The sequence below is a fragment of the Drosophila obscura genome, unplaced genomic scaffold (genome assembly GCF_018151105.1).
Source record: "Drosophila obscura isolate BZ-5 IFL unplaced genomic scaffold, ASM1815110v1 contig_194, whole genome shotgun sequence".
In the NCBI taxonomy this organism is placed as follows: Eukaryota; Metazoa; Arthropoda; class Insecta; order Diptera; family Drosophilidae; genus Drosophila; species Drosophila obscura.
Genome location: NW_024542783.1, coordinates 606,806 through 631,576, shown reverse-complemented (window position 1 = coordinate 631,576; position 24,771 = coordinate 606,806). Strand labels below are relative to the sequence as shown.

General features: G+C 40.3%; 1 protein-coding gene across 1 annotated transcript; it reads left to right on the top strand.

The window, feature by feature from the left end:
• The first annotated feature begins 225 nt into the window (after window positions 1-225).
• Window positions 226-904, top strand: LOC121404360. Its single transcript, XM_041593694.1, has 2 exons — window positions 226-389; window positions 460-904. Exons 1-2 carry the CDS (start codon window positions 352-354, stop codon window positions 872-874), a joined length of 453 nt encoding a protein of 150 aa, XP_041449628.1. The 5' UTR covers window positions 226-351; the 3' UTR covers window positions 875-904.
• Window positions 905-24,771: the final 23,867 nt, after the last annotated feature.

The window sequence follows — 24,771 nt, the reverse complement described above, 5'->3', positions numbered from 1 at the left end:
AATCAAAACAATGCAGCCTGTCTCAAAACGTCTGCGTGAAAATACTGGAACAAATCTGAAGGGACCGCGTACATCAGAAACGCCTGCCCCGGAATTGGTTCAGCTTTTGAACCAACGATTTGAGGAGCAAGTCAGTCTCATTTCAACAAAGATGAATGAGGCAGAAGAGCGGCTGTTAAGTTTGCTAACAGGCAAGCTTAATAGTATGGCTGATGAGATCCAGAATCTCACACAGAGAGTCCAGTTTCTAGAAAGTAGGCTGGGTGAGACTCAAAACCTTACAAAAAAGGTAGAGGATCTGGAAGCCCAGCTTTTGTTAAAACTAGATGCACAGGCTAAGGCCAATGTCGCATGCGACCTGAGGATCCATGGAGTTCCGTACGTCGAAGGTGAAAAGCTGAAACATATCTTCAACAACTTGTGCCACAGCCTAAATCACACGCCTGCGCCTGCTATTAGGGATATCTATCGTATGAGGCCGAACAAAAATCTTTCCCACTCCATCGTTGACCCCATCATCATTGTCAAGCTGGAACTGGTGCGCGACAAAGCGGCATTACTGCGCAACATCGGTATGTACAGGCGGGAAACCAAGCAGCCCCTAACTCTGCAGTTACTCGGCCTAAACTCACCAGCCCCAGTATATGTCAACGAGCAGCTTACCAGGGAAAACTACCAGATTTTTAGAGAAGCTCTGAAAATGAAAAAGCATCGGAAGCAGCAATCCGTGTTTACGCGCAGGGGTATGGTTCACGTCAAAGTGACCCAAGAAAGTGAGATCTGGGAAGTTCTCAAAATTGAGGATCTGAGGGAGATGCAAGCTGCTACTGAGAGCCCTGCAGCTGGAGACGAGAATAGCTCGTTTCGTCAATAATATAACCATAGGCAAATTTTTCATGTTAGCTATAAGCTATAATGAAATTTTTCGTTGTGTTAAAACACACTTGATATGGACGGTTCATTAGAACTAACAAATGTGAATACATCTCAGGTCCTCAGAATTCTGGTGAAGCAAAAATCGGGTCTGCAAATCTGCCATATCAATGCACAAAGCCTGACAAAAAAAATTGACGAATTCAGACATATGTTTATCGACTCTGGTGTGGATGTTATATGTGTGTCCGAGACTTGGTTTGTCCCCGACTTAAGTGACTCGTTAATTGAATGTAGAGGATACAATGTATTTCGTTCTGATCGTGTAGGGCATGCCGGGGGCGTTGCAATATATATAAATAACAAGATATCCGCAAAAATCCTCTGTAAGCAACGACCAGATAGTGCCATAGAATACTTATTTCTAACGATCACCATCAATAGAAGAAAGATGCTTCTTGGTTGCATATATCGACCAAATCGAAACATTGACTACTCAGACCTGACATCACTTATTACTGACATTTCCTTGACTTATACAGACGTAATCCTAGCAGGTGACTTTAATTGTGATATTCTTAGAGAATCCTCATTAGCAGATAGCATGTTGAGCCTTGACTTAAATATAGTGAACCACCAGCTCCCCACACACTTTACAAAAACAAGAAACACACTACTAGACCTATTCTTTGTCGACAGTACTGACAAAATTCTACTATATGACCAACTCACAGCACCAGGGTATTCAAAACATGACCTTATTTTCTTGACCTACGATTTTAATCCTGACTACGATAATTATGACACCTTTTACAGAGACTTCAAGAACATTGACCTTGAAAAACTACACACTGACATTAGCATCCTTGACTGGACGTCAATACATTATATGTTGTCTGTAAATTCTCAGCTTGCCCAACTTCAATCAAACATTGACTATCTTTACTGTGAACATGTACCTATTAAGAGAAAGACAGTCAAACGAACAGATAACTCATGGTTCAACCCGGAGATAAAGCTGGGTATCATCAAACGAAATGAGGCTTTTAAAAAATTTAAAAGATATAAGACTGAAAGCCACTTTAATATGTACAAATCATTAAGATCAAACGTAACTAAACTAATATACTCTGCTAAGACCGCCTTCTACTCGTCAAAGTTTAACAACGCTCTGTGTAGCAAGCAGAAATGGCAAGTGATTAAAAGTATAGGAATTGGCAAAAAAACAAGAAACTCACTAGTTGACATGGACGTAAATGAAGTTAACAAAAAATTTTTGCAATTAGTTGTACCGGACCCAACACCAACCCTGAACTTGACATCAGCGCCCTATAATTATACTGTTCCTAGCTTTAGTTTCTGTTGTGTTAGTCCTTGTGATGTTCTAGAATCCATTCATAAGATTAAATCAAATGCTACTGGCCTAGACGATATGAGCCCGAAATTTTTGAGAATAATACTCCCTAGAATCATCATGCACGTTACTCACATTTTCAACACAGCCATTACCACATCAACGTTCCCGGAACAGTGGAAGGAGGCTAAAATAATCCCTATCCCAAAAGAAAACTCTGCAGAATATAGGCCAATATCCATACTCCCGACCCTGTCAAAAGCGTTCGAGACCTTGGTAGCTAAACAAATAAATTCATTCCTTACAGAGCACACATTACTAAACAACAATCAATCTGGATTCAGAACAAATAGAAGTTGCACAACTGCAATGATAAAAATTGTAGAGGATATCCGTGAAAGAATAGACGACGGAAATGTAACGTTCCTAACTCTTCTTGACTACACTAAAGCTTTTGACTCAGTTGACCATCGCATCCTCATCGCAAAGCTTCGCGAATCCTACAACTTCTCTGACTCTGCAGTACGGTTGCTATCATCCCATCTGCTAAATAGGAGCCAGGCTGTTGTTGCTGAAGGGAAAATGTCGTCCTTTGCCTATGTTAAGTGTGGTGTCCCACAGGGATCAGTACTTGGCCCGATATTGTTCTCCATTTATATAAATGATTTGCCAATAGTATTGTCCGACTGTAAAGTGCACATGTACGCCGATGACGTCCAATTATATGTTAGTCGACCGTTAAATCGAATAGATGAGTGTATAAATGTTACCAATAGAGAGCTTGAGAAAATTAGTGCGTAGGCAACCAAAAATCGTCTATGCCTCAATCCAACAAAGTCAAAATGCTTGATTATATACAAAAACAAGAAAAAAATAAATGAAACTATATTGAGACGTGTAGAAATATCAAACACTCCCATTAGCTACATAGAGAAGACAACTAATTTAGGCTTTATAATAAATAGTACTCTGTCGTGGGATGATCATGTGAGCAAAGCAGTTGGAAAAACATATGGGATCTTAAGGGCACTTAATATTACCAAGCAATTTATACCAGTTAGCATCCGGATGCAGATAGCAAAAGCATACCTAGTACCTGTACTCACTTATGGGATTGAGGCATTTGGAAACTGTGGCTACGAAAACAGGCAAAAGTTGAGCGTTTGCTTTAATAATATAGCTAGATACATATTTAGATTAAGGCGCAGCGACAGAATCTCTGCATTCTCACATAAAATTTTCGACATGACTCTTTTCAAATGGATTGACTATAAGATGCTTACGTTCCTACATAAAATAATCCTCACCAGACAACCCCAATATCTGTATGAAAAATTAAGATTTACCAATTCCGCAAGAACGAACAATATTATCACCATACGATATAGAACACTAAACTCTGAGAGACATTTCTTTGTGAATGTTATTCGCATATGGAATCATCTTCCACATCACATGAAAACAATACGAAACCTTTCACAATTCAAAACACAGTTAGGTGCCCACCTTACACTAGACTAAGATTTAAAAATCAAATTCAATTTAAAATAAAATAACACGAACATAATAAGCATAAGAAAACAAATCAATATATGTAACCACTTATTAGTATGTCATATTAAAAGATTAATTTAGATCTAAGTTTAATCCCAAACTAATGTGACACCTAGTGACTAGTGCTCTAATTATAAGCCCCTTGCTTGTAGCACTAGGAAATACAATAAACAAACAATACAATACAATACAATTGCGTAAGCCCCTTGTGCTAGTCTCCTGTCTTTTGGCGTGTGCTGAGTTTGCATTTTTGCTGGGTGTTGATCGCTTCACCTGGGAGTAGCGTTAGCTGCGTCGTCTGCTTGTGACGAACCATGGGATCCATGGTTCGTTACATTGTCTCGTCACAAACGGCGGAGGGTCAGCGCATCCACGCTGGCGGGAGACAATAACCAAACTGATATACACAGAGCTAACGAACAATGGCTCTAGCCACGGTTCTCCACAAATAGCGGTGTGTCAGCACCCCGGAAAATAAAATAGTCTTAAGCAACGCACGCAATTACTAAAATTTAAAACTCTCGATCAGCGAAAAACACAGCACGAAATTCTCGGTCACCCACTTCTTGGCGATATTTCGCAACCACTCGGCCTCGAATCACAGATATCACCTTCGCGATGAGGAGGTAGCAAAAACCCAATTCCCAACAGCAGCCCGCACCTACTGCGATGCAACCTCAGCTAAAAACACTCTCATCAAAACACACTGACCCACTAAGCAATTGTCAACGAAGCACCCAGCTTCGACCCACTTACCACGCCCCACAATTATTGTCACCCAATAATCAAAAGTTAGCAATAAGCAATTATTTCCGGGTCTCAGGTGCGATCGGCAGCTGCATAAAAGCGCCAAGATCGGCCGAAAGAGCAGGCAGTCCATCAGCCCGAATACAAGACACAGGCAGTCCATCAGCCCGAGTACAAGACATAGGCATTCCATCAGCCCGAACACAAGACACAGGCAGTCCATCAGCCCGAACACAAGACACTGCACTAGGCAGTCGCTCAGTCACACACCCAAGACACTGCACTAGGCAGTCACAAAAGCAAAACACCACACTACGCAGTCCACCAGCGCACCATTCAACTACGAGTCAGAGTACCAACGTAAAAGAATTAAAATGAATGAAAAAGAATACTGAATAAAACCAAGAAACCAGCAAACAAAAACTCGCGCATCATCATTTCTCGCTTGCCTACTGCATTTTTTAAGCCAGCCCGACACCTGAAGTCACCTACCAACTACAAATTTTCTTGTAGCGGACCCTGGACAGACTGATGCATACCTCAGCCTGAAATAGGACCTCACAAAGCAGATGATTTTGCGAAAACATTGCTATACGCCGAAGTACCCGAAAAGTTTTTCAAATGCGAAGACGAGGAAAAGCCGTTCATGGTCAGCCAGTATTGTTTCACTCAGATGCGATAGGACGAATTTATACAGTTCATCCTAACAATCAAGAGTGTTATTATTTGCGATTGTTGCTAATAAGTGTTCGTGGACCGACATCATTTGAATCTTTGCGAACTGTTGATGAAGAATTGTGTTGGACGTATCGCGAAGCATGCGAACGATTGAATATGCTTGAGAATGACATGCATTGGGATCTTACACTTGAAGATGCAGCACTGTCATCAAATCCACATCAAATTCGGACACTTTTCGCAATTATTATAGCCACGTGCAGTCCAGCAAAGCCAATGTTTTCTTCCGACATATCGAATACCATGGTCTGCAGAGGGTCTCCTCTATCTCTCCCAGAAGACCCTTAACATCCCACACTTGAAATTTTCGTGCTGTTGCCCTCCTCTGATCCCATCAAAACTCCCGTTAAGCAACTGGCTATTTTTTGCTTCAGCAAAGCAGATTTTACGTGCCTGAATCTTGCACTTTCTCAGATCGATTGGTCATTTCTCGTCGACTTTCATGAAATTGAGCAGCCTACAAATGCATTTTATTGATCCTTGTTCAATCTCTTCAATACCTATGTACTGTAGCGTACTATCTCCTAATACCACTGTACATACATATAATACTAGCCATTAAGCCCACTGTAATCTTGCTCTCAGCACCAACACATATAGAGACACTCTCAATGTAAAGAGAGCGCAAAGAATACGAAGGAGAAAAGAAAAGAATAAAATAAAATAAAATGAAGAGCGAGATCAGTTTTGGATCGAGCAGAGACGAGAAAGCACGCGTTGTGAATTGCTGCCCAGACTACAATTTCAGAAGTGGTTCAGAAGCCCACTGAAGTTAGAACTCCCACTCAACTAAAAGCTACTGACTAAAACAATAAAAACAGATTGTTCGGCTAAGCGCCGGCCCATGGCAGCACAAAGAGAGCAGAGCTAATATCTTACGCACAACATTGCCTACCTGACGCTGCGCTCTTGAGTCATTTGCCCCTGCCCGAAACTCGTCAGCCGACGAAGGCTGTGAGGGAGGCTCGTCTGCGCAGCAGATGCACTTCAAGATCAATCACCACCGTAATTAAACGTTTTGCTGTCTGGCACAGTGACCTGCCTGCCAAAAGTTCTATACGTTCATAGCGTAAATATATCGCTTTCAAAGGTTTTGAACTGGCCCGCGTCTTCAATCGACCCATACTAAACTCTCGCTAGCAAATTCACACCTTTCGCTATTTTTCAATACAAACCATATATATATAAGCTTAAGTCCAGTAAACTTTGAAATAGTACCGCCCTTTAATACCTCACAAAACAAAGCTACTGAAAAGGCTCAGTAGCTCAACGTAGATAGTCTCGACATCAACACTTATCGGATTGATGTGGTGTGCTCGATTAAATCTGCCCACAGAGGCTAGTAAGGCCAGCTTGATTGCAATGCTGAATGAAATTCCTACATTTGAGCGTGGACCTAAACCAATAATCGACAATTAAGGCGCAGTTCCAAAACACAAAGAAAATAACGAAATCAACTACGCATTAAAAGGCACAGGCGAAATTTCTGGAGACTCCGACAACGGCACTGTACCCACAGCTTCAGCTAGCAGTGTATCAGACAAGGACGGATATACTGACCTGCTCGTTGATTTCGACGCACACAACGAAACGTTGAGGAAGGAAGAATCGCCAATTGAATTCGTTGGAATTAAAAAAAGACAACGAAAAAGACAACAAAGAAGAAATCGGAACATTAATAGAAGTTGGCAGCTCCAGGTCCACAAACCATCGAAAACCTGCAACACGAAAACGAACAGCTACGCAAAAAATCAGCTGTCCCATTTAATGTAATAAAAGAATGCGTTCCTGAGTTCAATGGCGAAGGTGATATAGATGTTTGGCTAACCTGCATAAAAAATGTTCAAGCCATTTTCAAAGTTGAAGATGACATTATGCGCTCACTCATTTGCGCACGCATTAAAGGCAAAGCCAGTGCTTGGTTTTTCGCAAACAACTCGCCTCTCTCCTCGGGCATTGATCAAATTCTACATCAACTTCGTGTCATGTTTGGAAACAAGGACAACATTCTGGAAACTCGTCGCAAGTTTGCACAACGAAAATGGATATATGATGAAAAGTTTGTGGGGTACTATCATGAAAATTTTCTACTTGCCAAAGATCTAAATATGAACAAACCATACAATACCTGATTGATGGAATCCCGGATCAACAGTTACTCAATCAAGCCTTTCTTCAATGTTTTGTCTCGGCAGAGGCTATGATTATGGCATTCCAGCACCTGAACAGACCTCGTCCACCACCCACTAAGATACGCCCTTTCTTGATGGACGTTAAGAAGTACACAGGAACTATGTCAGATGTAAGCCAAAAGGGACCACCACTACTTCGTACGCCCAGATGGAGCTTGCTATGCCTGTAGTCAATACGGGCATGTGGCAAGAGATTGCAAGCTGTATAAAAAGAACATCAAAGAAACTAAAAATGAAACTGAAATGATATTATAATATAAAATTTCCTCATTGTTATGACAAAGTATATTACATAGAGTGCCTCCTAGACTCTGGAAGTCCGATCTCATTTCTTAAACAATCAATAGTTCCTGAAGGACTTAAAACTCGTTACACTGAAGATCATGAAAATTATGTTGGAATAAATAATAGTAAATTAGTAATTTTTTGAAAAATATTTTGTAACATTATAACTTCAAATATATCTGTTAATATTGAAGCTATGGTCGTGAACAACGAGTCTACTAGGTACAACATGGTACTAGGTAGAGATACTTAGAGCTATGCAATTTACAATTGATTTCAGTGAACGATATTAAGACCAGATTGATCGATATAAAAGGGTATGATAACTGTGTACAGCCTGTAAGGGAAGGCATCACAAAAAACAACTTAAAGTATAAGACAATGTAAAGTCTCAACAGTAGAGTCAAAAGAAGAGTCAAAAGTACATCCAAAAGTAAAGTCAATAGTAGCGGAAATAGTGGAGCCAAAAGAAAAAGTCAATGTAGCGAACTATCACAAAGTTAAATCAAATAATAAAATGAATATTACAAATTCAAAGCCAAAAGTAGCGAAATCCTATTAGAAACAAGGTACATATACAAGGCAATGAAAACGTAAACATCAACGTAGAGCGAGCCAAATGATTTTGATAAAGAAATGTTAGCCATCAATTTTGTGCAAGAGCGAAACGGTAATTTCAAGGTCGGGGAATAAATTAATTATAAATTAAGAGAACAATTCGAACGAAGAACAATATTTGCTAGCCAATAGATCACTAGAACCCAAAGTAAAAACTGTAATGAAAATCACGGTGGAGAGTGATAAACAATTCAATTGTCCACCACGGAGATTATCATATATTGAAAAAACAGAAGTACAAAAGATTCTAGATGAAAACCTAGAATTAGGTTATATACGTCCCAGCGAATCAGAGTTCGTGTCACCAATAGTTCTAATTAAAAAGAAGACTGGTGAGCTAAGATTATGTGTAGATTATCGTAGGCTGAAGAAAGTAACTATAAAAGACAACTATCCAATCCCCCTGATAGATGATCTGTTACAAAGGTTAGCGAACAAGAAGTTATTTTCCAAGCTAGATCTAAAAAATGGGTTTCATCATGTATTCATGCATGAGGATTCTATCAAATACACCTCGTTTACAACGCCTTTAGGACAGTTTGAATACACCAGAATGCCATTTGGGCTAAAGAATGCATCTCCTACGTTTCAAAGATACATAAATAATATTTTTTTTGATATGGTCAAAGATGGTAGAGTAATCATTTATTTAGATGACATAATGATTGCTTCAGAAGATATCAACACCCACTTTAAGATACTTAAAGAAGTTTTTAAAGGGTAGTAGACAAGAGTTTAAATCTTCGACTTGATAAATGCGAATTTTTGCAATCGTCTGTAAATTATCTAGGCTATACAGTAACAGGAAATGGCATATGTACAAATGAGACGGGCATAGACGCCATAAATAGTTTCCCGGTACCCAAAAAAGTGCACGAAATTCAAAGCTTCATTGGTCTATGTTCTTACTTTAGGAGGTTCATCAAAGATTTCGCAATAATAACAAAGCCATTATATGATTAAAAAAAAAAGGATACAAATTTGAGTTTGGAGAAGTAGAGATAGAAGCATTTCAAACGCTAAAAAATAAGCTGATAGAAACTCCGATTTTAGCAATTTACAATCCGCACGACGAAACCGAGCTGCACTGCGATGCAAGCTCTTTAGGTTAAAGAGCCATTGTTGGAGCATCAGCAGCAAAATAGCATAGCATAGTATAGCATAGAATAGCATAGTATAAGAGTTATTGGATTGTTACGCTCAGTCACTGTTACGCCATCTCCCAGCATGTTCCATCGGCTCCCTTCTGGACTGGGGCGAACGTTGGCATCGCTGGCTGCGACCAGTGCATTAAACGGATTTGAATTGAACGGCTGCCTTTTTTTGGTTAATTTCGCTGACACCGCATACCACCGTTTTCGAAGCACCACACCTAGAGCTGCTGGACCGGCGTCATCCCCACAATATCGTTCCGGGAAAAACATTCCGGATTTTTCAGCCATTCTTTTTCAAAGAAAGAATGATAGTAAATTCCATCCAATATTTGACTTATCCAAGAGAAGTACAGATGTCGAATCGAGATATCATAGCTTCGAGCTAGAAACATTAGCGATCATCAACGCACTCAAAAGATTTCGTGTCTATCTACAAGGTATTAAATTCAAAAAAGTGACCGACTGCAATTCATTAACATTAACGTTAAATAAACGAGAAGGAACGTGTGAGTCGCTTCTGGGGACGCGACTCTACTTATGCCCGTACTCAGTCAGTATATACATTTTTGAGTATATGATTTTTTAGAATTTTAGAATTCAAAAAAAAATTGTACATATTACATTTTTGTGTGGCCCAGGGTTTTAGCACTGATGTGGATTAAAGCCCAAGACGGCGTTAGTTTTATAATAGTGGTAGTTGTTGTAGCTTTATTTAATATTATGGGAATTGGCTTATGATTATGTGTATTTAATATGTCATGTGTGTAACTTAATGTGTAGTGTGTGTGTGTAGTTCGCGAAACTCTGGCACCGACTGACTCTGACTCTCGCTTGCTTAACCCTACAAACCTCCTGCTCTAATTGATCTCTCTCCTTTGCTCAAAAAGGGCGTTACTCAATACTGGCGGCCACTTCGAGTCGCTCCCTGCACTGCCGGCCCTATCCCGATTCCTACATTCGGCCCTCCTGACGCTGGATTCGCCCCGAATTCCTTCATGTACTCTGCCACACTCGAAGTCTTACAAGGTCCTTCTCCTACGTCCTACGTCATACCTTCCATGCTTATGGACTTTCACCACTTTGTATGGTCCTAAATACTTTACTTTCAATTTAAGCCCCACCCCGTACTGTGTACGCTTCATCGCTACTAAATCATTAACCTTGTACTCTTTTTCTACCTTTCTTTTCTTATCGAATGCTAATCGATTCTCCTCCTGCAAAACTTTTATGTTCTCTCTAGCCTCTCTGCGTATCTGCTCACGCTCTTCATCCAATTCATCAACTAATGATTGATTCACCAGCTCTTTTAGCTCCGAAATATCCGAACATCGCATATCAACACCTGTCAAAATCTTAAACGGTGTGATTTTTGTACTCCTCGGCTCAATATTGTTGATTAACTGCTGCACTTTAGCTACATGCCTGTACCAAAAACCTGGACTATCTCCACTTAACTTTGACAACATAGGAACTACGATCCTGTGCATTCGCTCCACTTGCCCGTTACCTCGTGGCACACCTGTAGTAATCATCAAATGTATATTCTGCCCTGAACAGTACTCTCTAAACGCATTCGCCGTGAAAGCGGCTCCTCTATCTGATACAATTCTACATGGATTTCCGAAATTGATGGCTTGCTTTTCCAAACAGTTTATGACTTCCTCAGTTCCTGTACTACGCGTTGGATATAACCACACATACTTTGAGAATCCATCAACAACAACAAGAATATGGTTATAGCGCTTTTTGGTTATCTCCATTGGACCTACATGATCTATGTGGAATGTCACTAACGGTCTATCGCCCTTATCTATCGGTGTCAAATACCCTTCTTGCTTTCCAGCTTTCGCATTTACCAAGATACATTCTACGCAACTTTCCACAACTCGACATACTTTCTCTTTCAACTTTGGTATGAAATACGACTTTTCCACTAGCTCCTGAGTCTTCTTTGCAGAAAAATGCCCCTGCCTATGAGCAATTTGCATTTCTCCCTCCATTTGGGATGGGACTACGATCAGTTCTCTATCGGGGTCTTTGAACAAAATCTGCTTCGCAATGTAATAGTCTTCATACCGTTTATCCTCCACAATACTTCTAATTACTTTTGTCCAGTCATCCGCCAATTGCGCCTCTTTCAAACCTATGCATCACACTATCTGTCAATACGTAACACGATACTCTACTTAATGCACCCCAAAAAAAAAAAAAAAAAAAAAAAAAAAAAAAAAAAAAAAAAATTTTGTAAAAAATAAAAGGAATAAAAAAAAAAAAAAGAAACGACTGCAATTCATTAACATTAACGTTAAATAAACGAGAAGGAACGTGTGAGTCGCTTCTGGGGACGCGACTCTACTTATGCCCGTACTCAGTCAGTATATACATTTTTGAGTATATGATTTTTTAGAATTTTAGAATTCAAAAAAAAATTGTACATATTACATTTTTGTGTGGCCCAGGGTTTTAGCACTGATGTGGATTAAAGCCCAAGACGGCGTTAGTTTTATAATAGTGGTAGTTGTTGTAGCTTTATTTAATATTATGGGAATTGGCTTATGATTATGTGTATTTAATATGTCATGTGTGTAACTTAATGTGTAGTGTGTGTGTGTAGTTCGCGAAACTCTGGCACCGACTGACTCTGACTCTCGCTTGCTTAACCCTACAAACCTCCTGCTCTAATTGATCTCTCTCCTTTGCTCAAAAAGGGCGTTACTCAATACTGGCGGCCACTTCGAGTCGCTCCCTGCACTGCCGGCCCTATCCCGATTCCTACATTCGGCCCTCCTGACGCTGGATTCGCCCCGAATTCCTTCATGTACTCTGCCACACTCGAAGTCTTACAAGGTCCTTCTCAATCCCCGACCTTCTCTACGTCATACCTTCCATGCTTATGGACTTTCTGTGTACTGTGTACGCTTCATCGCTACTAAATCATTAACCTTGTACTCTTTTTCTACCTTTCTTTTCTTATCGAATGCTAATCGATTCTCCTCCTGCAAAACTTTTATGTTCTCTCTAGCCTCTCTGCGTATCTGCTCACGCTCTTCATCCAATTCATCAACTAATGATTGATTCACCAGCTCTTTTAGCTCCGAAATATCCGAACATCGCATATCAACACCTGTCAAAATCTTAAACGGTGTGATTTTTGTACTCCTCGGCTCAATATTGTTGATTAACTGCTGCACTTTAGCTACATGCCTGTACCAAAAACCTGGACTATCTCCACTTAACTTTGACAACATAGGAACTACGATCCTGTGCATTCGCTCCACTTGCCCGTTACCTCGTGGCACACCTGTAGTAATCATCAAATGTGTATATTCTGCCCTGAACAGTACTCTCTAAACGCATTCGCCGTGAAAGCGGCTCCTCTATCTGATACAATTCTACATGGATTTCCGAAATTGATGGCTTGCTTTTCCAAACAGTTTATGACTTCCTCAGTTCCTGTACTACGCGTTGGATATAACCACACATACTTTGAGAATCCATCAACAACAACAAGAATATGGTTATAGCGCTTTTTGGTTATCTCCATTGGACCTACATGATCTATGTGGAATGTCACTAACGGTCTATCGCCCTTATCTATCGGTGTCAAATACCCTTCTTGCTTTCCAGCTTTCGCATTTACCAAGATACATTCTACGCAACTTTCCACAACTCGACATACTTTCTCTTTCAACTTTGGTATGAAATACGACTTTTCCACTAGCTCCTGAGTCTTCTTTGCAGAAAAATGCCCCTGCCTATGAGCAATTTGCACTATTTCTCCCTCCATTTGGGATGGGACTACGATCAGTTCTCTATCGGGGTCTTTGAACAAAATCTGCTTCGCAATGTAATAGTCTTCATACCGTTTATCCTCCACAATACTTCTAATTACTTTTGTCCAGTCATCCGCCAATTGCGCCTCTTTCAAACCTATGCATCACACTATCTGTCAATACGTAACACGATACTCTACTTAATGCATCTACATGCCTCATTTTCGATCCTGACCTATGCTCTATATCAAAATCAAAGTCCTGTAGGAACATCGCCCATCTCGCAACTCTCAACGGTACCTCTTTCTTCTTCATCGTCATGGCGAACGCATTACAATCAGTGATGATTTTAAACTTCGTTCCCAAGACATATACACGCCACTTTGTTAATGCTCCTATTACTGCTAGCACTTCTAGTTCGTACGAGTGGTATTTCTCTTCGCAAGGTCTTGTTTTGCGACTCATAAATAATACTGGGTGTAGCAAGCTATCCTCTGGGTCTCTCTGCAGCAATACTGCTCCAAATCCGAACTTGGACGCATCTGTGTGTATTTCTGTTTGCAACCTAGGATTATACAACCTCAAAACTGGTTTACTTGTCAGCGCAGCCTTTAACTGCTCGAACGATATCTGCTGTAACTCCTTGAACTCGAACTTTGCATCCTTCCTTAGCAAATCTGGCAACGGTTTTGCGATTACTGCGTATCCTTCTACAAATTTCCTGAAGTACGACGTCAGCCCTAAGAATCTTTGCACTGCCTTTTTATCTCTGGGTATTGGAAAATTACCCACTGCCATGGTTTTTTCCTCACTTGGTTTGATCGTTCCATTTTCAACAATATAGCCTAAGAATGTTACTTTCTTCTGTAGAACCTGACACTTTGACCAATTAATCCTTAATCCGTTCTGTGCTGCCACTTCAAGCACTCTTCCCAATCTTTCTAGTCCCTCTTCAACATCCTTACTTGGGATGATAATGTCATCCATGTAAATGACTGCATCACCTTTCCTAATTAAATCACGCATTACTGATATTATGAAACGATTGAACACTGCAGTCGAGTTGGATATACCAAATGGAACATACTGGAACTCGTACTGACCATTTTGGGTAACGAATGAAGTGTACTTCTGTGACTGTTCCTCGACAGGCACGTGAAAATACCCATTCGACAGATCCAATGTGGTAAATACTCGTGCTCCCTCTAACTTCTCGATAACACAATCCATTTGCACCATTGGAAAATTATCTCTCACTATCTTTTCGTTTAACTTTCGATAATCACAACATAGTCGTTTCTTCCCATTTTTCTTTACGACCAAAACTACAGGAGATGCATATTCTGACGTGCTATGCTTGATTATCTTCTCGTCCAACCATTCCTGAACTTGGTCATCTACTATCTTTTGTTCACTGCATGCTAGACGTCTCGGATGTTGGTAAACTGGTAACTCGTCTGATAACACTAATTTCATTCTTATCTGACTACTAGCATTTCTTTTTGGATTGTATCCCTCGATCATCCCTTTCACTTTACAAGCATCTAGCTGCGATAAGTGTGAAACCTTTATGTCATCCTTATCGTCACTTTCTTCGGAACTCATCATGCACAAGCTTTTATACTCTTTTAACAGCTCTGAGCAACAACCTTGTTCCTCGTTACCCTCATCCTGTATCCCTTCGCTCTTTACTTGCACCTCCGATCGTCTAAAGAATTCCGTCCCTTCTTTGATGACTTTCATGTCAATGTCTTTTAAGATTGTCCTGCCCAAAATCGCTTCAAAAGCTATGTCTTCATCCGACACAACATTGAACTCTACCTTCATTTCGATTCCATCGATCTTCACAGGAATGACTTCACTTCCAATCGTGATGATCTGAAACTCCCCAATTCCAGTCAGACATCTTTGGCGACCTGTCAACTGACCATTTCCTAACTTAAGGAAAACTCTGCGGCTTAACAAGCACAAATCCGCTCCTGTGTCTACAAGACCTTTGAACGTACCTCTTGTGTGTACCACATTCTTTAACTCTAGCCCGGAAGAAGTAAATATACCTGATGGTTTTGTTACAATCTTCCCTTGCACTAAGTTTGCTCTTTCCTGCTTTACCTGTCCTTCAACCCTGCAAGCAGCGGCCTTATGCCCAAGTTGGTTGCATTTAAAACATCTGAAATCGTTCTTTGGACAGTCTTTCTTCATATGTGACGTACCTCCATACTTATAACATTTCCTAGCTGACTCTGAACCTTTTCCCTCATTTATTTCCTTACCAAAACTCCGTGATTCATATTTGTTTGACGACTTTAATGGACCACGCATCTTCTGATAAACTTCAATCTGATTCTTCAACTGCTGCACGGTTCTGGCTTGATACAGCAACCCCTTATTGGTTCGACTATCCGGAATACCATCCACAAAGTACTCAATCAAACTTTGGTCCTCTAAATCAATCGGTTTTGCGATCTCCATCAGAGCATACAAGTATTCCTGCAACGTTTCGTTTTTCTTTTGTTGTCGCCTAACCAATCTCCGATGAACCTCTGCCGATGATATTTTAATCCCGAACTCTTCGATCAACGCTTCCTTCAATCTACTCCAGTCACGAATATCCCACTGACTGCGTATGAACAACTTTGCTGCTCCACCTAACAATTGCTTAGCGTAAATGAAAGTCTGCAGCTGATTCCACCCTACCGTTAGTGCACATTCTTCAAGCTCAATTATCCACTGATTAACATCCAAGCTATTTGAACCTGAAAACTCTGAAACGCTACCTTCAACATCATTTAGCGTGAACCACGATCTAGCTGAAACTGTAGCTTCCATTTCTCTGCAACCAATTCCTGCCACTCTGTTTCCTATTTCTGCATTTTGAACTTGCCGCGGTTCTATTGACCTGAATGATTGTTCCTGTTCATCCCCATCACTCTCATCTACCTCCGCTTGAAGATCATAGTGATTAAGAAGCCTGTTTTGTAAATCTACCATTCTACCAACCGTCTCCAATCCCAGCTCGTTCAACTTAAGCCTCAAATCCGCAACTAGCAGTGCCAGAATCTCGTCTGTTCTCATCTTGTACAATTTATGTTCTTATAATATAGAATGTAATGGGTAATAATATACGAAAGTGTGTGGTATTATAATGTAGTAAAGAATATAACAATAAAAATATTAATTCTAATTTCTCTCAAACTTCGGCACTCCAGTTAGCTGCTTTTACTAGGCCGGTTACAATGGCTCTCAAACAATGCCAATTTTTTAATCTCTCTTTATTTTAACTTATGAATTTCAAACTTTGCCGTTACAGTTTATTTATTTTCTCCAGTTGCAGTTGCTCTAAAACTCTTCCAATTACAGTTTATTATTTTTCCAATTACCATTGCTCTTAAACTCTTCCAATTACAGTTTATTATTTTTCCAATTACAATTTCCCTAAAACTCTTCCAATTACAGTTTATTATTCTTCCAATTACAATTGCTCTACAACTGTTCCAATTACAGTTTATTATTTTTCTTATAAATGCAATGGCTCTCAAACATTACTTGAATCTTATCAAACTGCAATCACATACTGTTCAAACTGTACTCAAATCAAATTTTTCTCCTTAAACACGTTCGTTCTTGTTTGACTCACTGTCGCTCGTTTCCGCTTCCTCATCGATCAATACTTATGTATATGGATCCTCTCGTCTGACCAGGACAATTTCCGTAACTCACCAGAATTCGCAACTGTACTTTGCAACTCGCTTCTGCTATCCGACCTTACCGCCTCCCAACGCTTGATCCCATCCAGATCAAACAGCTCTCGTTCTGCTTCACGCCTCTCTTTTCCAGCTATACAGTACTAACACTCCAGCCAGTTGCTTGTTGTCTGTATACCAAAAAGTCCCGCGCCGCTGTCAGTAACGATTTCTGCTCCCTCTGCTTTCGTATCGTCTTCGTTTCCAGCTCCTTTATCACTGCTCTCGTCGTTTCTCGTGGCTTTCGTCGTTTTCTTTCGCTTTCACAGTTTCTCGTCGGCTTCTGTCGCAGACCTTGAAATTGGTTCTTATTGAGTCTGCCGTTTCTGCGCGTCGCTTCTGAATTTCACAATTCCACGAAATTGTCGAAAATTCTTTTGACGCTCCGTTTTTGTCTCTGTCGCTCTCCAACAATTGTCCATTAACACTCTTGACTTGGTTAATGCAATTTTGCGACTTATGACTCGAGCTCCACTACAACACAACACCATTGACCACAATTACGACACTTTTTATTGTTGGTGTTTTTATACACGTTTAATCAAAATTCAATCCCGGACGAGCCCCCAAATGTGTGGCCCAGGGTTTTAGCACTGATGTGGATTAAAGCCCAAGACGACGTTAGTTTTATAATAGTGGTAGTTGTTGTAACTTTATTTAATATTATGGGAATTGGCTTATGATTATGTGTATTTAATATGTCGTGTGTGTAACTTAATGTGTAGTGTGTGTGTGTAGTTCGCGAAACTCTGGCACCGACTGACTCTGACTCTCGCTTGCTTAACCCTACAAACCTCCTGCTCTAATTGATCTCTCTCCTTTGCTCAAAAAGGGCGTTACTCAATACTGGCGGCCACTTCGAGTCGCTCCCTGCACTGCCGGCCCTATCCCGATTCCTACATTTTTTTGCTACATCTGTTATCTACATAAACATATACAATAAAGATTCTACATCTAACATGTAGATTATACATGTACCATTTAGATTCTACATCTCCTCCGCTAGGGGTTGCTCGCGCACTGAACGCGGCAGAGTGTGCGAGCGAGAAAGAGAATCAGTATCGTGTTTCATGCCGGGGGAGACGGGTGTAGCAACTGAAAATGAATTTCTTCATTCTGGCTATAATTATGATCCGATCTGATTCAGATTCAGCAATCTGGTAGATATGGTCATTCTCTACGATACTACGGTTTTAGTTTTATCGTATCTTTAAAAATGTGCCTGCCACAGATCTTCGTTCTTTGTGGGGGCGGAAGGGGGCATGGCGAAATTTTGAAATACACTTGTAGCAGTGTGATATCACATGAGTCTGGAAACTAAATTTGGTTGCCCTAGCTCTTATAGTCTCTGAGATCTAGGCGCTCAACAAGACGTACAGACAGACAGACAGACAGACGGACAGACAGACATGGCTATATCGACTCAGCTATTGATGCTGATCAAGAATATATATACTTTACACACATCCACTTTTAACACAAATCTAATATACCCCTTAACTCTTTTTTGAGTACGGGTATAAAACCCTAAACCCTCGTATAGCGAGATGGGCACTCGAATTGCAAAATTATGATTTTGATCTCGAACACAGATCTGGAAAAAGGATGCAGCATGTAGATGCACTCAGTCGTAACAATATTTTAATATTAGAAACAAATACTTTCGAAGATAATTTAATAATATCACAAAGTAGAAATGAAAAGTTAAGAAAAATCAAAGACATGTTATTAGAAAGGGAAAATGAATATTATGAAATGAATTAAATGATGAAGAAAATGTTAACAATGAATTAAATGATGAAGAAAATGTAAATAATGAATTAGATGATGAAGAAGATGTAAATAATGAACAAAATGTAAATACTGAATTAGAAAATGAAAATGATGAACACGAAAGCAATTTAAATAAGAATGATGAGGATGTAGCTGATTCAAGGAATAAGATCATAGCAAGCGAAATGCAAAGAAAAAATGCAAGAAAGAAAAATGTTAGAAAAATGGCTGAGAGCAGCAAAATAACAAGAAACATGGAAAAGAGAATCAGGAGATCCTCACTGCCAGGATAGGCCGAGTTGTAGCAGTACTATTCCCTAATACCACTGTACATACATATAATACTAGCCATTAAGCCCACTGTAATCGTGCTCTCAGCACCAACACATATAGAGACACTCTTAATGTAAAGAGAGCGCGAAGAATACGAAGGAGAAAAGAAAAAAAGAAAATGAAAAGCGATATCAGTTTTGGGTCGAACAGAGACGAGAAAGCACGCGTTGTGAATTGCTGCCCAGACTACAGTACCTTTAATTTCAACTTCGCGTCATGTTAGTGGCCCTATCTCGTTCACCCCGCGTTTGATAAACCTTCGGAATATTAAATCTCGCTTGTATAAAAGATTCAAAAGAGCTGGTTCGCAATCTGACTTCTCTAAGTATTCAATCGCTAAGAGTAAATTTCTTTTATTTAATAAAACATGTTATAACTTTACCTAACCCCCCTTCATCGACTATAATGACCTCTTAATTAATTTAAAGTCATGTAAATTTTCTTTTTCCACCGGCCTCGATATGGTTCCTAGTGCTGTTTTTAAACTTTGTTCAGATTCTCTCTGTGTGCCCCTCCTTAAACTGTTTAACCTATCTCTCGAGCTCGGCGATTTTCCCACTGTCTGGAAAGAGTCATATATTATTCCCATTCATAAAAAGGGCTCTAAATCGGATGTTTCTAATTACCGTGGGATCCAATTTATCCGCCATTCCCAAACTCTTCGAAAAATATTTACTTCCCAGCTCCAACATTTTTGTTGTTCATTATTCTCTGAATCGCAGCATGGATTTGTAAAACGTCGGTCTATTTCGTCTAACCTCCTGGAATTCTCAACTTTCGTGCATGAGGGTTTCGCTAAGCAATCTCAAACTGACGTTGTCTATACTGACTTTAGTAAAGCCTTTGATTCAGTAAATCATAATCTGCTTATACATAAATTATCTCTCCTAGGGTTTCCGCCTAAACTTCTTTTCTGGTTTAATGCATACCTTTGTAATCGATCTCGCGTGTCTGTTTTAATAACTCTCTTTCTAAGCCTGTCTCTGTATCGTCGGGGGTACCTCAAGGTAGCCATCTTGGCCCTCTGTTGTTTAATTTGTTCATCAATGATCTACCCCAAGTCTTAACTCATTCCCGAGTACTTATGTATGCGGACGATGTGAAGTTATGTTTTTCCTATAGTGATCCCATATCCCCTTTATTCCACCTGATTTGTACGCCCTCAACAACTGGTGCTTAATAAACATTCTTCCCTTTAACATTTCCAAATGTAACGTCATGACATTCCATCGCAGCAAGCCTTACCTCTTTGACTATAATATCCATAACTGTTCCTTAAACCGCCTTTACAAAATTACTGACTTGGGAATTATCTTTGTACCTAATCTGTGTTATAACTCACACATATCCGCTATTTCGAATAAAGCCAGAGGCGTCCTGGGCTTTATCAAAAGGTACTCTAAGGAGTTCACCGACCCTTATACCACTAAACTTTTATATGTATCCCTGGTCCGGCCTATCCTTAAATACGGTTCCTGTGTTTGGTCTCCGCATTATCAAAAATATCAGGATATGATTGAGTCCGTTCAAAAACAGTTTATCCTTTTTGCACTTCGTGGCCTTAATTGGGACCATCTAGACATCTTCCTTCTTATGAGAGTAGGCTCCGGCTCCTCGATATCCGCTATCTTGAAAGCCATAGGATTTGCTATGGAGTGCTTTTTCTTCACAAACTTCTCGCTGGTGAGGTTGATTCCACTGCCCTCAGTAGCCTTATAAGCATTTCTGTCCCTTCCCGCCCGACTAGACATTACTTTCCGCTCCATCTTCAACTCTGTCTTTTTAATTACTCTGACCATGAGTCTTTCCGTAACCTTTGCCGTAACTACAATGCCTTCTTCCATTTGTTTTCCTTCGACACTAGTTCTATTAAGGTAAAATCTTTGTTAAAAAATAACTTAAATTAATTAATCTTAACTTAATAGGCTATAGGCTATTTCCTGACCACAACTTGCTGTGAGCTGGACCATAGCGGCTATTTTGCCAATAAATTAGTCCTATTGGGTCAGGATAATATCCATAGTCTGATAACACTACTCGACAAAATTGAACATTTGATTTAGGCTGTGAACCAAAATTACTTTTTCTGATAGACTCCGGGATTTTCAAATTTTTGTGGTGCTTTATAAGATATAAGATACTTAAGCTATGTAAAAAATAGAAGCACTTCCTCTGAAAAAAAACATGACAAAAAATACCAGATACCATACCAAAAATTCTTTTAAAAAAAAACTAAACCATAAAAAAAAAATTGTACTATAAAAATGTTTAATTCCCGGAATCCATGAGAAAATGTAATTTTGGTCCATAGCGGGAAGAAAAAGATAAAATTCGTCGAGTAGTGTCAGAGGCACACACACACAACTCACAAAATGGTGGCTTGATTGATCTCAATTTTTGGTACTAGAATACCTGTAGATTCGGCATTGAATTTTCCGAAGAACTTCCCTTAATATGATGATGAATCAGATATCGCAGACCAGCCAGCTAGAGCTTGATTCGCACAAAGACTAAAAAAAAACAGTAACTTGTGCCGAGACGACGAAAATGCACTGTTAACTGTTTTTGTCTTGCTAATTTCCACGAAAATGCTGATAACCGTTGTCCCTGCTCGGGCGCCAATGAAAAATAGAGGATTTTTTTCCTAGAACGATACTTGTTTGTGGGGATGACGCCGGTCCAGCAGCTCTAAGATGGTTGTTTCCGAAACGGTGATATGCGGTGTCAGTGAAATTAAAAGCAGCAGCCGTTCAATTTAAATCCATTTGATGCACTAGTTGCAGCCAGCGATGCAAGCGTTCGCCCCACTCCAGAAGGGAGCCGATCGAACATGCTGAGAGAGTTGTAAATGCAACTGAGCGTAACAATCCAACGTAACTCTTATATTATGCTCTTCTTCTGCTGCTGCTCCAATAGAGGCTTACAGCAAATTGCCTTCACTATGTCACCGACAAAGGGCCATAGTGAGACAATTCTCAGAGGCGGGAGGGCGCACATCAAGTAATTTGATAAAATCACTATGGACTCAAGCACAGGAAGTCCATTTCACTATTCATGAGGAATATGATAACCCAGTAGAAGTAGGATACATGGAAGCCTACCTGACCCTGGAAAAAGAGTACAAAGACATTGGCAAAACCAGCCACATCAAGCAATAATGACGTGCAGCTTCAACGCATCAACATTCCCAAGTTTGATGGGGACATACTAAAATGGTCCCAGTTCTATGTCCAGTTCTCATGCATGATTCATGAAACAAACATGCCCACAGTACGGAAGATGTGGTATCTAAAAACAACCGTAACTGGAGAGGCAGAAAGATTGATCCGACACATCGGTCTAAAGGAAGACAATTATGAGATCGGACAGTGTGACCCTGAACCAACCACAAACGGGCACACTGTCGGCTGATCAACAGCTGACATTTAGCAATAAATTCAGCGTGGCCAGAGCAATAGGGCAGTCCATCTGGACTATCCTTACCAACTCACACACACAAACACACATAGCACATAGCTTCCATGGCTGGCCGTCTTCGTTGGTTTGGCTTGGTATGTGCCGGTACAATCGGTCGTGCTTGATGGTGTAGTCTTCCGATTGTTTTGGGTTCGTTTGTACCTGCTTCCACTTCGTTTCGTACCAAGCGCATTCCACTAGTTCTGTGATTCGCACTTCTTCGCGTGGTTAGCGGGATAATCCGTCCGCCACTGCGTTGAGCTTCCCTTTCCGATATCGTATTTCGAATGTAAATGGTTGCAATCCCAACGCCCATCTTGCTACTCGGCCGGTAGGACTTTCGATGGAATTAAACCATTTCAGGGCTAAGTGGTCTGTGATCACAATGAACTGATACCCTTCGAGGTACATCCTCATCTAGTGGATTCCCCAGTAGATGGCGAGACATTCTTTCTTTCTGGCAGAGTATTTCGTTTCCTTGCTTTTTAGCTTGCGGCTTGCGTAGGAAATTACATGCTCTTCATCCACATCTTCCTAGGTCAAAACCGCTCTGAGACCGCAATCGCTTGCGTCCGTTTGTAGGACGAACGGTTTTTCTGAAGTCTGAACAGGCCACAATGGGCCTCATTTAAACACTGTTTAAAATCGTTGAACGCGCTGTCTTGGGTTTCTCCCCACGTAAATTTCTGTCCTTTCTTCAGTAGATCTTGTAGTGGCTGTAAGGGCTGTAGTTGTAGAAAAAAATAATATCGTGTAGTATAAATGGTGTCCAAAGTCAGTGGTTCTAAGACTGTGCGGGTTATCTGCGAATGGTTCCATTGGGGGAGGAAAGAGGAGAAAACTTTGACGTTTGGACGCCATTTGGCTGTGCTGATAGGACTCATGGTAGCTCGGTGGCAGCTCCATCTTCCTTTTTGAATTATGATCTCAAGCGGAGAGTATCGAGTGCTCGGACTACGTATTTAAATCAAAAAGTTGAGAAGCAAAAGCAACGTTACAATTTTTTCAAAGTGCAAGTGGTGGCAGCAGTAGCAAAAGCCCAGTAAAAGTTTGTAACTTCGGTTATAATTAATAATTAATTTCCGCCCGTTGCCAAATCCCACGGGTAAGAGTGAGCAGATTGAGATACCTTTTCTTTTGCTTGGTGCAGGTCATAGCCAATTATCTCCTATCAATAGATTTGGCACCCATAATTCTGCCCAGAGGAGCGCCACAGCCAGGAACATCTGTTTTAACGCGCCGAAAAGAAGGGAAACGAAGACGTTTTAGTCTTTGCGCTCGCGCATAGCCGGATCGTCGTAGCTGGGGCTGTGAAGTTTATATCGGGAAGCCTATATGTGGTTGTTGAAGGCGATATAAAGTGATACCGAAATATCTTTTTTTTAGTCCCAAAAGGCTCCAAAAAAACCGTTTATAGTTTGCATGTCTCTAGTGTGTAAGACTAAATTCTAAAAACCACTGTGGGCTAGACCCAATTAGCGAAGATGGGCAGTTTAAATTTTGGTTTAGTATGAAAAAACCGACATTTTTTTGGATGTGAAGGAGAAAAAGTGCCACCTATTGACCCGTGTTCTAGCCATAGCCTGGTTGGCAATCCCTGAAGTGCATGAAAGGGTAGAAAAGGGTTCAGTTCGCGTAGTCGAAAGAGCGAAATTTAGTACCGGTGAAATTTCGATGAAAGCCAAAGTGTAATGCCCCGGGAATGCCATATGAAGATAAAAGAGGAGAGCCAGTAGAGCCATTGGCAACGAGAGCGGAAAAACGTTAGAAGTAGAGCCATAGGCAACGATAGCGGAAAAAAAGTTAGAAGTAGAGCCATAGGCAACAAGAGCGAAAAAAAAAGTTAGAAGTAGAGCTCCGTATGGGAGAATGAGAGCGAAGAAGCGCTAGCTAACAGTGGGTGTAACATAAGATTGTGAGGAATGCGGAGCAAAGAGAGCAGCAGCTTAGTAGTATAAGAGTAGTAGCAAATAAGAGGAAAGAAGATTAGGTTAAGAAACGGAATTAAATATAATGATAAAGCAGCGGGGAATAAGGAGAATTGATTAAAGGGGAGAGTTAAGAAACAAAAGTAAAAAAAAATGAAAGAGAATTATGGATAAGAAAACTCTTCGAATATACCCTTTCATGCACAAAAAAATTAATATACCGACTCGAAAATTTAATATTAAAGAATAC